The sequence below is a fragment of the Chiloscyllium plagiosum genome, chromosome 14, assembly GCF_004010195.1.
Source record: "Chiloscyllium plagiosum isolate BGI_BamShark_2017 chromosome 14, ASM401019v2, whole genome shotgun sequence".
NCBI classification, from domain to species: Eukaryota; Metazoa; Chordata; class Chondrichthyes; order Orectolobiformes; family Hemiscylliidae; genus Chiloscyllium; species Chiloscyllium plagiosum.
Window position 1 is genome coordinate 29,727,524 of NC_057723.1, and position 15,495 is coordinate 29,743,018.

Below are 15,495 nucleotides of genomic sequence, written 5' to 3' on the forward strand. Positions count from 1 at the left end.
TGCAACTGCACCCACCTCCAACACTTCCTCTGACAGCTTGTCCCACAAAAGCACCACCCTCTGCATGAAAATATTACCCTGCAGGTTCTTTTAAATCTTTCCCCTCTCACCTTAAACTGATGCCTTCTAGTTTTGGACTCCCCCATCCTAGGAAAAAGACCTTGGCTATTCACTTTATTCATGCCCCTCATGATTTTATAAATCACTACAAGGTCACCTCTTGGCATCCGACACTCTAGGGAAAATGGCCCCTGACTATTCAGTCTCTCCCTATAACTCAAACCCTCTCGTCCCAGCAACATCCTTGTAAATATTTTCTGAACTCTCTCAAGTTTAACAACATTCTTCTTGTAGAAAGGCGACCAGAATTGCATGCAGTATTCTAAAAGTGGCCCCACCAATGTTTTCCATGAAAGCAATATGACACTCCAACTCCTAGATTCAATGTTATGACCAATGAAGGTAAGCACATCAAACACCTTCTTCACCACCCTGCTAACTGTGACTCTACTTTCAAGGAATTATGCATCTGCACCCCGAATTCTCTTTGTTCGGCAACACTCTCCAGATGCCTACCATGAAGTGTATAAGCCCTGCCCTGATTTGCCGTACCAAAACGCAACCTTCCACACATCTAAATTAAATTTCATTTGCCACTCTTCGGCCTATTGACCAATTTGATCAAGGTCCCATTGTATTCAGATAACTTTCTTCACTGTCCTTGCCACCACCTATTTTAGTGTCTCCCTCTCACTTACTAATCATATCTCCTACATTCACTTCCAAACCATTTATATAAATGACAAAAAGCAATGGACCCAGCACTGATCCTTATGGCACATCACTGGTCGCATTTCCAGTCCAAAAAGCAACCCAGCATCACCACCACCCTCTGTGCCCTTCCTTCAAGGCAATTTTGTATCCAATTGGCTGGCTCCCTCTGGATCCCATGTACTCTAACTTTAATAACTAACGTACTATGCAGAACCTCATTGAATGCTTTGCTGAAGTCCAGATAGACAACATCTACAAATTTGCCTTCATCAATCTTCTTTGGCACCTTTCAAAATATTCAATCAAGTTAGTGAGACACAATTTCCCACACATAAAGCCATGTTGACTATACCTAATCAGTCCTTGCCTTCCTAAATGAGCGTAAATCCAGTCTCTCAGAATTCCTCCAACAACTTACCCATCATTGACATAAGGCTCACCCGTCTATAGTTTCCTTGTTTTTCCTTACAGCCTCTCTTAAATAGTGGCACCATGTTAGCCAACTTCCGGTCTTCCAGTATCTCATCCCTGGCTATCAATAACACAAGCATCTCAGCAAGGGGCCCAGCAATCTCTTTCCTAGCTTTCCACAAAGTTCTGGGAAACACCTGATCAGATCCTGGAGATTTATTTACCTTTATGCATTTTAAGACATCCAGCACTTCCTCTTCTGTAAAATGAACTCTTTTCAAGACATCATTATTTATTTCCCCAAACTCCCTAGCTTCCATGTTCTTCTTCACAGCAAATACTGATGCACAATATTTCTTTAGTATCTCACCCATCTCCTGTGATTCCACACATAGACAGCCATGCTAATCTTTAAGGTGCCCTATTTTCTCCCTAGTTATTCTTTTGCCATTAATGTATTTATAGAATATCTTTGGATTCTCCTAAACCCGATTTGCTAAAGTTATCTCATGTCCACCTCTTACCCTCCTGATTTCCCTCCTAAGTATACTCCTACTGCCCTTATACTCTTCCAGAGATTCACTCAATCTCAGCTATCTATACCTGCTATATGCCTCCTTATTTTTCTTGATAAGAGCCTCAATTTCTCGAGTCATCCAGAATTCCCTACACTTACCAGCATTTCCCTTCATACTAATGGGAACATACGTCTCCGAATTCTCATTCTTAAAGGCCTTCCACTTCCCAATCATTCCTTTCCCTGTGAATAGCTTACCTTAAATCAACTTTTGGAAGTTCCTCTCTAATACTGTCAAAATTGGCCTTTCTTCAATTTAGAACTTTAACTTTTGAACAGTTCTATTTTTTTCTCTATATCTATTTTAAAACTAATAGAATTATCATTACTTGCCCCAAAATGCTCCCCCACTGACACCTCAGTCATTTTCTCTGCCTTATTTCTCAACAGAAAATCAAGTATTGATCCATCTCTAGTAGGTACATCATCTTGGTCATTGATATAATGCCCTGAACAGGAGTAGTTCTTTCTACCCCTCCCCCCCCCCCCCCCCCCCAACTCCGAGTCAGTTCACGATTAAGGAGATCATTGCTGATCCTAAATCCACATTGTTTCCACATGCTTTAATAACCTTGGCTTGCAAATACCTCTTAACTCTAGATTTAAAACAATTAGTTGGGCTGGCGCCTACAGCTTATGTGGAAGCAAATTCCATACATTGTACTCTGTGTTCCCTTTCATAACATCGTTCCTGAATGGTCTTGCTCTGATTTTAAGATGTCTCCTTATCTATCTTTATAAATGGTAAACAAACAAGAGTTATTGATTTAATAGATTGCAGTGATTGGCACAAGGGCCAGGTAGATCTCACTGACTATGAGATCCTTGATTTGGGTAAATAACCTGGGTCAATCAAAGAGCCCTGGCTGACAGATATAAACAGGAGATTCAGAGAGTCTCCTTATTCTAGGGACTGTGAGCTGGCTGGTCAGAGCTCATGTACTGTGCACATATAAATAAAAGGTGACTTGCTGACAGGATACTGGCCTCTGTGCAGTTATTTCAAGATGAACTGCATTGCTCCATTGTGTGGACTAAAGTTATATGTAACTATCACTAAATGTCTATAACAACAGCAAAAACGGCAGTTTGGTGAATTATTAAGTGGTAGATCTCATTTGAATCAGTTTGACATACTTGCAAGTTTTGGTACTTAAGTACTCTCAAATCAGGTGTGGTTTGGAAGTAAAGATTGCTACAATCTTCTCTGGTCAGCATGGACGGGTTGGACCGAAGGGTCTGTTTCCATGCTGTACATCTCTATGACTCTTATGCTTTACAAATGCAAATGTGATTGTAATCCTTCAAAACTATAAGATATGAGGCAATTCAGTTTTGTTATAAGCTGCTATTCTATCAAGGAAACATGCAGTTGCCATGATTACAACAAAAGCAAAATACTGTAGATGCTGGAAATCTACAGTAAGAAAAGAAGTGCTGGAAAAACTCATCAAATCACGCAGAATTTGTGAAGAGTCCAGGCTGATGACATTCCACTTATTCTGATAAAACCTAAAATGCTCATTCTGTTTCGTTCCACATATAATGCCTGACATGTTGAGTTTTGCCAGAGCTTTTTGTTCTTCCTACTCATTGTTACAACTGATTGTTTTCAGATTAATTCTTTGGGTTGAGATAGTAGGTATCTAGATCATAGACACAACATTATTATCTCAAAATTGTTCCTTATAAAGATAGTTAGATCACAACATCTTGGACTAAACAGAGTAGACCACATCAGTGATTGTGGAATTATCAGAAAAGAAGGTTGGAATAGTTTTACTGCTGCCAACAAACTCAACAAATAAATGCATGAGACAGACAGGTCAGTATTACTCTACCTCATTCATGAAACAGATCAGGAGGTTCAGATCTCTCACTGAGGACTTAGCTGTAAACAGTCATGCAAGTTTGGGTTGTCCGAGCTGAACCAGTAGGAAGTTTCTTTTTATATTCACTCATGGGACATAGGTGCTGCTGGCCAACATTCATGCCTATCCCTAATTACCTCAAGCTGCGTTTCTGAACTGCTACAGTGTGTTTGGTGTAGGTACACTCATAATGCCATTAGGAAGGGAATTCTAGGATTTTGACCCATGTCACTGAGGAACAATGAGAAAATCAGGATGGTGAGTGGCATGGGAGGGGAGCTTGCAGGTGATGATGTTCCTGTGTATCTGTTGCCCTTGTCCTTCCAGGTAGAAGTGGTCATGAATTCAGAAGGTGCTGTCTGAAGATCTCAGGTGAATTCCTGCAGTTCATCTTTTAGATGGTACACACTGCTGCTACAGAGCATCAGTGGTGGATGTTTGTGAATGTGGTGCCAATCCCAGATGATGTCAAGCTTTGAGAGTGTTGTTTGAGCTGCACCCATCCAGGCAAATGGGAAGTATTCTATCACACTCTGAGTTGTGCCTGCAGATGGTGGACAGAATTTGGGGAGTCAGGAGGTGAGTTATTTGCTGCAATATTCCTAGCTTTTGAACTGTTCTTGAAGCCAGTGAAATTACATGGCTTAGTCCAGTTGAGCTTTTGGTCAATGGCAACCCCTGGGATACTAATAGCATGGAATTAAGTGAGGCAGTGCCATTGAATATCATGGGGTGAAGGATAGATTATTTCTTATTGAAGATAGTCATTGCCCGACATTTGTGTGGTGTGAATGTTACTTGTCACTTTTCAGATCAATCAATGCTTTATCTTCCCGAGCTTTGTGGAGTTAATTAGATTTACTTCCACAGTAATTCCATTGATATTTGGGAATTTCTAAGCTTATATTAAATTACAATTGTGTTCTTTGGATACAGGTATGTGGAACAAAATTCTTCATCCCAACAATGAGATGATAGTATCTAATTCTTGGCCATTCAGTGCTTTCTAAAATATTGCCAATGAACATTCACCCATTCAATGTATTGAAATAATAACGTCATGAAGGAGCCCATAATTCTCACCTTTCCGTGTTTTTTGGCACTTTGTTTGACAGTTAACATCGCTTTTTCATATTCTATAATTTCTTTGCTGATGTTTTTGCGTTTTCTGACCAAAAGTGGATTGTCTTTCATATCCTTAAGAACTTGAGCTTGAATCTCTGGTATAAATCTGCAAATACAACCAAATATTTCAAAGGATCCTGCAAACAAACCTCAGAGTTTTTATGATTTAATTATTTTTACGATTGTCATTCAATCACAATAAATTCCAAAATGAACACATCCATTTTTTTGGTGATTCAATTTTTAAATACATATTTATTGTGGAAACCAACAACCAGCCTGTTTCACTGAAACAAAGTCTGCTGCTCCCAGCTAACTCATTCCTGCACCCCAAGATCAATATCCTACAGTTTTGTGAAAACAAACAAAATCTGTTCATTATGAAACATAACTGAATCTTCTTACACTAGTTACATTATGTTCTACTCCTTCCTTGAGCAATGCTCTTTACTTACTTATCGAAAGAACTGTGACTTTTCCTTGTAAAAATGTTTTCATGCACTCTTTGCTTTTTCTAATTTCCTCTTTAATTTCATCACTGAACTTTCTGTATTCCTCTAGGCTTTCTGCAGTATTGGTCTCAAGTAACAGATGCAAGCTTCCTTTTATTACTTTATCTTATTGGCATGTTCATCAACATCCAGGAGGCTTTGAATTTGGTAACCTCAGCCTTTTTCCTCTTGGGAACATATTTCCCTGGACTCCTCACTTTTTTTAAGGTTTTTCACTTAAAGTAACCATTTCCAGTTCACTTCTGACAGATCACATCTCAGCTTATACAAATTGTCCTTGTCCCATTTGAGAATTTCTCCTCCTGGCCTATCTTTATCATTTTTTTCCCCATAACTGCACAAAATCTAAGCAAATTATGCCTTGTGTGAAAGGGCGGCACGGTGGCACAGTGGTTAGCACTGCTGCCTCACAGCGCCAGAGACCTGGGTTCAATTCCCGCCTCAGGCGACTGACTGTGTGGAGTTTGCACGTTCTCCCCGTGTCTGCGTGGGTTTCCTCCGGGTGCTCCGGTTTCCTCCCACAGTCCAAAGATGTGCAGGTTAGGTGAATTGACCATGCTAAATTGCCCCTAGTGTTAGGTAAGGGGTAAATGTAGGGGTATGGGTGGGTTGCGCTTCGGCGGGGCGGTGTAGACTTGTTGCGCCGAAGGGCCTGTTTCCACACTGTAAGTAATCTAATCTAATCTAATCTGATCACTACCACTTAAATATTATCCCACTGATAACACTTACCCCATCTCACTTTACTCCATAAAACTAAATCAGAACCATTGCCTCTCTAGTTGCATTTTCTCTACACTATCAAAAAAAATTCTCCTGAAAGTAATTTAAGAATTCTGCACTCTCTATAACTTTATACAGATTCTAGCTAATACTGAGGTAATTGTGGATCCATCACAATTGTACACATCTGCAATTTGCCTAAACATTTCCTTTATTATTTCCTTTTAACTGTTTGGGAGTCTATAGTATATTTTCAACAGTGTGACTGACCGTTCTTTGTTCTTCATTTCAACCTGCTTGGTGTCATTTGACAATCGTTCTGACATATCATTCCTGCTCACAACTGTGTGTCTGTAACTAATATTGTGATGCTCTTTCTCACCCCACCACCCCCCAACACATTTGAAAACCCTACAACCAGAAATGCAGAGCTGCACGTCCTGTCCTTCTTCAAGCCACATTTCTGTAATAACTACAATATCATACTTTCAAGTGTTTTCTAAACATTCAGCCTTTTCAACTAAACACTTTCAAAGTTTGTGAGAAGATTTGTAGCTCGGGTGCTCGTTGTGGTTGTGTTCGTCGAGCTGGGAATTTGTGTTGCAGACGTTTCGTCCCCTGTCTAGGTGACATCCTCAGTGCTCGGGAGCCTCCTGTGAAGCGCTTCTGTGATCCTTCCTCCGGCATTTGTAGTGGTTTGAATCTGCTACTTCCGGTTGTAAGTTCCAGCTGTCCGCTGCAGTGGTCGGAATATTGGGTCCAGGTCGATGTGCTTATTGATTGAATCTGTGGATGAGTGCCATGCCTCTAGGAATTCCCTGGCTGTTCTCTGTTTGGCTTGTCCTATAATAGTAGTGTTGTCCCAGTCGAATTCATGTTGCTTGTCATCTGCGTGTGTGGCTACTAAGGATAGCTGGTCGTGTCGTTTCGTAGCTAGTTGGTGTTCATGGATGCGGATCGTTAGCTGTCTTCCTGTTTGTCCTATGTAGTGTTTTGTGCAGTCCTTGCATGGGATTTTGTACACTACATTGGTTTTGCTCATGCTGAGTATTGGGTCCTTCGTTCTGGTGAGTTGTTTTTAAGAGACTTTAGAGAATTGTAACTTTTACAAAGGTTTTGAGGTTTACACATGAAAGAACTGAAATCAACATGGTTATTCTAACAGATGGGAGATTTAACAAATAATCCAGGTCTTTTTCAATATATAATTTCAGTTACATCACACTGTAATCTTTTGCTATAAATTCTGTGTCTTACAATCTTATACTCCACAACCACCTGATGAAGGAGCAGTGCTCCGAAAGCTAGTGCCTCCAATTCAACCTGTGGGACTATAACCTGGCGTTATGTGATTTTTAACTTTATAAAATCATGAGGGGCGTGGGTAAGGCAAATAGACAAGGTATTTTCCCTGAGGTAGGGGAATCCAGAACTAGAGGGCATAGGTTAAGTGAGAGGAGAAAGATATAAAAAGGGACCTAAGCGGCAAATTTCTCACACAAAGAGTGGTGCTTGTATGGAATGAGTTGCCAGAGGAAGTGGTGGAGGCTGGTACAATTACAGCATTTAAAAGGCACTGGATGGGTGTATGAATAGAAGGGGTTTAGAGGGTTTCCGTGCTGTACATCGCTCTGACTCTATATCTCTTTGCATAGTTAGTTTAAATCCTCTCCAACAGCACAAACAGACCCTGACATCCCTGCTGAAATACAATTTCTTTGATTTATACAAGCTCCATCTCTTGCAGAACCATTCCAAACAACCCTGGCATCTAAAACCTCCTGACATAAAGAAGCAACATCTATTCCCATTGTCATAACATGTCATATTAATCTGTGCCACAAACATACCAATACCAAACTGAACTAATAGGCAAGTAAGCTACTATCACAAATCTGCCATTTCATTTTGAGACGTCATGCAAAAGAGCGAGCCTTTTTCTCACTTATTCTTGGGATGATGCAGGCAAGGCCACACTTACTGAATTTTCAGATACTCTGTGAAAGAACAAAAGGCACTCAGTTTGACCAGCTGCTTGCTAGGGTGGGACTTCCCCCTCCCCAAGATGAGAGGCTTCTACTCTGGACCAATTCAGGCTACTTCTGTCATATAACCACAGGAGGGAAGCCAGCTTCTGAGCTGGCAGTTTAAGATCCACACTTATATTGGGTGAGCTGGTGGTTGCAGGAGAAATACCTCCATGTACCATCCAGACGAATTATACATGATTTGTTCCATTTCCATTAAAGTATGAATCCTTATTCATTCAATTATGACAAAAACAATCTGCAAGATTATAAATATCCAGTAAAATCTCTGAATGAAAATATCCTCACTTCTCTGAGAATCCATCTGCTGTGAAATATTCAGCTTTCAGCAGCTCAGTGCATGATGATCTCTTGTCTGGGTCCATTTGTAAGCATTTCTGTGAAAGTGTCATAAATAGATATGTCTGTCAAGTAAACCTGTAACTGTCACTCAGATATTGAGCGACAAAAACCTAAATTGCACTAATTAAATCAGACAAGGAAATTTAATCTGGTACCCAAAATTAGTTGTAGTTAATTATCTAGGAATTCAACTTTCTTAATCAGGAATTATTACAGAATTACTTTCAAAGATGATATCTTATTATCTTGTTTCATATTTGAAGGAGAACCTGTATTTGAAGGAGAAGATGTAAAAGCTGTACAGAGGAACCTCGATTATCCAAATACCAATTATCTGAAAATCAGATTATCCGAAGGAGACTTCGAGGTCCCGATGGAAACATTACATCAAAGACGTGTTTCCAACAGTGATCACGTCTTTTGTTTACAGTGATTAAACAGGCACTGTCTCCAAATGACTGATTACCTGCCCTCTCTCTCTCCCCAAAGTTTCCCTGGAGTTCTACAGAGGGTGTACCCTAACTCCTCCTTCCCCAGATAATCTCTCCAACATTGTCCTATACAGGGCAAACGCGGAACCTGTCAAAGATTTGCAGTTAAAAGCTGTGTGTGTGTGTGTGCGCATGTGCATGTGTGTGTGCGCGTGTGTGTGCGCGCACTATTTGGAGACTTACCCCACAAAGATAGCAGCGGCAGCAGTCTTATTGTTGGTGTCCAGTCCAGCTGCCCTGGAGAAGGGGGCGGGTGCGTATGAGGTTGGGGGGTGGTGTTCGGGGTGGTAGTTGGGGGCAGTGTTGGACGGGGTTGAGGGCAGAGTTGGGCAGGATTAGGAATGGGGGGGGACAGAGTTGGGGGCAGTGTTGGATGGGGTTGGGGAACGGGGAGGCAGGGTCTCATGCGCCGTGTGCTTCTGCAGTCTCCTGAATGAGGAACAGACTTTAAAAACGCCAAGCCCCTAATTGAGATTACAAACCTGGCTGGTCCGAGGCCCCTCGGGGGAGGAATCCCGCACGAATACAGGTTTTATTACATCTGATGTTAACACATTCCGAGCATGTAAGAGACTTAAATATACACTCTGGTTAGTTGTAGGTTAGATTAGTAGATAGTTGAGTTTTGTTTGTTTTTTTTCTTCTTTTTCGTTTTTTTTGTTTTTTTGTTAAATTTTGGCTATTGTTTATTTGAGCTAATTGTATATCAATGTTTATATCTGAGAGTTTTGTTTATTTTTGTAAACTTGTAAAAATGTTAAATTTCTCATAAAAATATCTATTAAAAAAACGCCAAGCCCCAGAGGAAAGGCAATTAATCGATTAACCAAATAATCGATTATCCGAACGAAAGAGTGCCCGCCCATCACATTCTGATAATCGAGGTTCCTCTGTAATGAGATCATGTTGGATGAGATTGCTGTTGGACGAGTAATCCAGAGACCCAGATAATACTCTGGAACCCAGGACTTGAATCCTACCATGGCAGATGATTGAATTTGAATACAACAATAATTTGTAATTAAGAGTTTAATGATAACCATAAAACCAGATCACATTAATTTTCATGGCATCAGGTCAAACATGGGCAAGGAAACCTCCTATTGATGAACACATATCATCTTCACTTTTCTGATGACTCAGTACTCTTCCAAGTTGGACAATATTTGGAGAAAGCACTGAAGGCACCAACGTCATGGAATATACTATGTAGGGTACCTCAATACTCACCACCAGTTTTGGATTGGCAGTATCAATACTAATGAAGTTTATCACATTCTAGCAGACATTGCTGATAGATTAGGGCTACAGCAGGTGGTGAGGGAACAAACAAGAGGGAACACATACTTGACTTTATCCTAATCAACCTACTGGCCATAGATGCATCTGTCATGATAGTATTGGTAACAATGATCACTGCACGGTCATTGTGGAGCCAAGGTCCCTTCTTTACCTCATTATATTGAGAAGACCTTACATTGTGTTGTGTAGCACTGTAACTGTACTAAATAGGATAAACTTCTACCAGAGCAATCAATTCAAGACTGGGCATGCATGAGGTGCCATGGACCATCAGCAGTAGAAAAATCCTACTCCAACATAATCTACAACACAATGGCCCAGAATACTCCACCATCATAACCATCAAGCAGGGTAGTGAAGAGTGCAGGAAGGCATGCCAGGAATAGTACGAGGAAAACCTAAAAATGAGGTGTCAACCTAATGAAGCTACACAACAGCTAACTTGACTGTCAAAAAACATAAGCAGCAAGTTAGAGCTAAGCAATTCCACAACCAACGAATCAGATCAAAACTCTGTTGTTCTACCACATCCAGTCATGAATGGTGGTGAACAAGTAAGCAGCTTGTTGGAGAAGGAGGCTCCTGAAATAACACCATTTTAATAATGAAAGAGCACAGTGCATTGGCGCAAAACAATATCTGATCGACAAACACTGATAAAGTGCACAGTAACCCTGTGCACTTACAATTAAAAGGAAAGTAAGATCATAAGACCATAAGAAATAGGTCTTGGAGGAAGGAAGCAAATGTACTGTAGCCAAAATTTCACATGGTATAAAATAAGTAGAATGGTAAGATATGAGATGGATATAAACAGATTACAGAGAGATATTGTTTGGTTAAGTAAGAGAGCAAAAGGTTGCAAATTAATATAATGAGGGAAAATGTGAAGTTGTTCATTTTGGAAGGGAGAACAAAAAAAAGTATTATTTTAAATAAGTAAAACTGCAGAAAGTTGTAACACAGAAGGATTTGTTATTTGTACAGAAAGCTAGCACAATGTTGCAGCAGGAAATCAGGAAGGCTAATGAAATGTTGGCCCTTATTTCAAAGAAACTGAAGTATAAAAGTCGGGAAATCTTACTGTAACTGTACAAGATTCTGGTGAGACCACATCTGGACTACTATGAGCAGTATTAGTCACCTTATCTAAGAAAATATAATATTTCATTGGAGGCAGTCCAGAGAATTTCATTAAGTTGACTCCCAGTAAGGGTAGATTGTCTTATGACTGGAATTTCAAAAGATTGAGAGGTGATCTCATTGAGACATACAGAATTCTTTTAAGGGTTTGACTGGGTAAATCCTGAGAGGATTTTTCTCCTCACTGGGAGGTCTATGGCTAAAAGGCACATTGCAAAATTAAGGGATGCCAATTTAAGACTGAGCTGAGGAGGAATTCTTTCTCTCAGAGGGTTATGACTCTTTGCTAAAGGAGAGCTTTGGGGGCAGAGTCCTTGTGTATATTTAAGGCTAAGATAAACAGATTCGGGATCAGTAGTTACGGGAATCAAGGGTTACGGGAAAAGGGCAGGAAAGTGGACGTAAAGAGTGTTGGATTAGCAGGTTCAAGGGGTAAATGTCTACTCTTGTTCCTATTTCTTATGATCTTACCTTCCTTTTAAATGTTAGGTGCAATTCAGTCAAGTAAAATTCCCTTAATTTTCTCTTTTTATATATAACCACAAGTTCTATTTCACACAAACATCTTTTCCCACCGAGGTTTGAGAAGATTTGTTGCTCAGGTTGAGATTCTGGATGGAGGTTTGCTCACTGAGCTGGAAGGTCCATTTTCAGAGGTTTCGTCATCATGCTAGATAACATCTACAGTGAGCCTCTGGATGAAGCGCTGCTGGTCTAGCCTGCTTTCTATTTATATATTTGGGATTTCTTGGGTCGATGATGTCATTTCCTATGGTGACATCATGTCCGGTTCTTTTTCTCTGGGGTGGTAAATGGGATCCAAGTCAATGTGTTTGTTGATAGGGTTCCAATTGGAATGCCATGCTTCTAGGAATTTTCGTGTATGTCTCTGTTTGGTTTGTCCTAGGATGGATGTGTTGTCCCAATTGAACTAGTGTCCTTCCAGACTAGCCACTAGGATACATGAACATCAACTAGCCACAAAAAGACATGACTCACTCTCACTAGTCTCCTTACACATGGATGAGGAAGAACACCACTTCGCCGGGGATAACACATCATCCTAGGACAAGCCAAAAAGAGACATGCACGAGAATTCCTAGAAGCATGGCATTCCAACCAGAACTCTATCAACAAACACATTAACTTGGATCCCACTTACCACCCCTGAGAGAAAGAACCGGAAATAATATCACCATAAGAAGTGGTGTCACCACAGGAAATGACATCACCGGCCCAAGGAAACCCAAACATATAAATAGAAAGTGGGCTACACCAACAGTGCTTCATCTGGAGGCTCACTGAAGATGTTACCTAGCATGGTGACGAAATGTTTGAAAACAGACCTTCCAGCTCAGTGAGCTAACCTACATCCAGATCTTTTCCCACTATTAAATCACCCATGATATTTTTCATCTTTTAACCACTACCATTAAATTATTCATGTTTCCAATTGTTCAATTTACGCTCAGAGCCCATTAAGGGCAATGCAATAACACCAAATGTGAATGAGGAGGTCAGGAGGAAATCAAAATGGAATTGGAAGAGGTAAAATTCCTTTTTTAAGAAAGTTGAATAATCATAGCACACATGCCTCTAATAACTGATTGTAATTGACTCCCTCTCCACTTTACCTTTACCAGCACAGTCAACGAAGGATTACACCTTAACAGTCTTTTTTCTGGTGATTCAGGTCTTTGGACATCTGGTAGACATACCCCGGCAAATGTAGGATTTTTGCTGAAAAGACTCTTGAGGCGTGGTGTTAAATTTCCTGAGTAAAATAAATAGCACAAATTAAATATTGCAGCTCAGATATTAGTCAGCTACAACAAATAATACTGTAAGAGAAGGTCCTGTATTTATCTGTATTGCCATATAGCTTAAAAATTATAATACTATATTTTGCTGTAAAGGTTATGGCGAGGTTAACAGTGCTCACTGCTATTTGGAGGTCAGACATCAACTTCTGGTCTTTGCACATCCACAACTAAAAATGGAAATGTCTGAGATGTGATATTCCACCAAATGTATACCACAAATGTCATCTCTCCATCCAATTCCCACCAAGTACTTTGAACAATGTGAAATTGCAGCATTTGCCTCATAGGGCTGAATTTTACACTCCCCTATTGTACTTGAAGGTGGAGAGCATGTAAAATAAATCAGGTCAGATAAGTTACCAGATTTGAGAGATTGGTGCTGGAAAAGCACACCAAGTCAGGCAGCATCTGAGGATCAGGAGGATTGATGTTTCCGGCATAAGTCCTTCATCAGATAAGTCACCAGGCAGCCTATCTGCCTTGAGCTCTTTTGAAGCCAATAGATAATTAACAGCCATTTAGAGGCAGCAATCCACATCTACCACAAAAGTTCCAGTCTGTAGAGAAATAGGGAAGTTAGGGAGGCAGCCGAGCAACTTTGACAGCACAATCTGCTTTGAGAAGGAAGGGATTTGCTTTCTTTAAGGACACTCATGTGCTCAACAAGAGAATGACTCATTTGTTCATTCGCACGAGTTTGTCTAATCCAAACCGCATCCCCAATCCCACTGCTTCCTTGCTGGGGCATCCCAGCCACACCCACACAAAATTCCTGAAACTCAGCTGAACTCCAGGAGATTGCTTCACTTCTTAGTGAGGACTGCTTGTAGTCCCAATAGTGGGTGCCAGTTGTTTTTGGGGATGGAAGTTCCCCTCTGCATTGATTAAAGCCTCCCCCAGAATTTTGTGCCTGTGGGTAATGAGGTTTCATGTCTACAACCTTTAGGTTAGATGCTTGGATAATATATCCTCCAAATTCCATTCTATAAAATCCATCCTACAAATATGCTTGAATCCCGAAAGAAATAGTTGGGTCTTGCCTAATCTAGTGTAAGTAACTTTTAATAGTGTGACAAGTCATGTATTACTCCTGAACTATCTCACTGCTACCAAAAATGAACATTTGGAATTATCGAGTCTCACATTTTCTGATTTTACTTCAACTATCCTAGTATTGTTAGATTAGAGATTTAGAAGATTTAAGAATTCAGATATTTAAGGTAATGAAATTTGAATTTTTACCATTTGCTTTCTGTCTTTTAATCTTTTTTTCCTTTCTTTAATTTGCTTTCTTTACCTGATTTGAGTTGACATTGAATTTAATATAACAACTTCTACTTCTTGGTTCAGAATCTGAGCTATTCATGAAAAGTTCTTTAATCTGTTTGATGAAGGAGTTAATAAGACACTGTGCTTGTTGGATTTCTAAGTTACCATTAGGCTATAAGGAATAGGATCATCGCTGATCCGACATCCTGCATATTCACTTGCCCGATTCCCCGACTGATCATTGTTTTTTTACTCTCTCAGCCTTAAATATACTCTGCTCCCAAAGCTGCCTGTAGTAAGAGAAAAGAAATTCCTCCTCATCTCAATCTTAGATGTATCCCCTTTTGTTCTAAGACAATGACCTCTGGTCCTAGACACTCCCATAAGGGGAAACATCCTCTCAGCATGTACCCTGTAAAGCCCTTGGCGGTGTGGAAGGGGGAGTTGAAGTGTTTGACCAGAGGGTGGTAGGGTTGTTTGGTGTGTGTGTCCAGAGATGTTCCCTGAAACGTTCTACACGTTGGTGTCTTGTCTCCCCAATGTAGAGGAGACCACATTGAGAGCAACAGATAAAGTAGATGACATGTTTGGATGTGCAAGAAAATCTCTGCTGGATGTGGAAGGCTCCTTTGGGACTTTGGATGGAGGTGAAGGGAGAAATGTCGGTGCAGGTTTTACACCCCTTGCGGTGGCAAGGAAAGGTGCCGGGAGAGGAGGGTGAATTGGTGGAGGCTGTGGACCTAATGAGGGAGTCATGGAGGGAGTGATCACTGCGGAATGCTGAAAGGGATGGGGAGTGAAATATATCTCTGGTGGTGGGGTCTAATTGTAGGTGGCGGAAAAGGCGGAGGATAATGTGCTGAATCCGGAGATTAATGGAATGTGAGGACCGGGGGTTCTATCCTTAGTGCAGTTAGAGGGGTGGAATTCAAGGGCAGAGGTGCGGAAAATGGAGGAATTTGTGCTGGAGGGTATTGTTGACCACGTGCCAGGGGAAATTGCAGTCCTTGAAATAGGAGGCCATTTGGATGTTCTGGAGAGAAATTACTTCTCCTGGGAGCAGATACAGCAGAGGTGGAGGAAT

General features: G+C 40.6%; 1 protein-coding gene across 1 annotated transcript in view; it reads right to left on the minus strand.

Moving 5' to 3' along the window:
• Positions 1 to 15,495, minus strand: part of LOC122556908 (cyclin-dependent kinase-like 2) — a 102,836-nt gene that overhangs the window by 58,471 nt on the left and 28,870 nt on the right. The window contains exons 5-7 of the mRNA XM_043704160.1: positions 12,954 to 13,093; positions 8,330 to 8,418; positions 4,717 to 4,864 (exon numbers count right to left, since the gene is read on the minus strand). Of these exons, the coding sequence (XP_043560095.1) occupies positions 4,717 to 4,864; positions 8,330 to 8,418; positions 12,954 to 13,093 (377 nt within the window). The remainder of the gene's footprint in view (positions 1 to 4,716; positions 4,865 to 8,329; positions 8,419 to 12,953; positions 13,094 to 15,495) is intronic.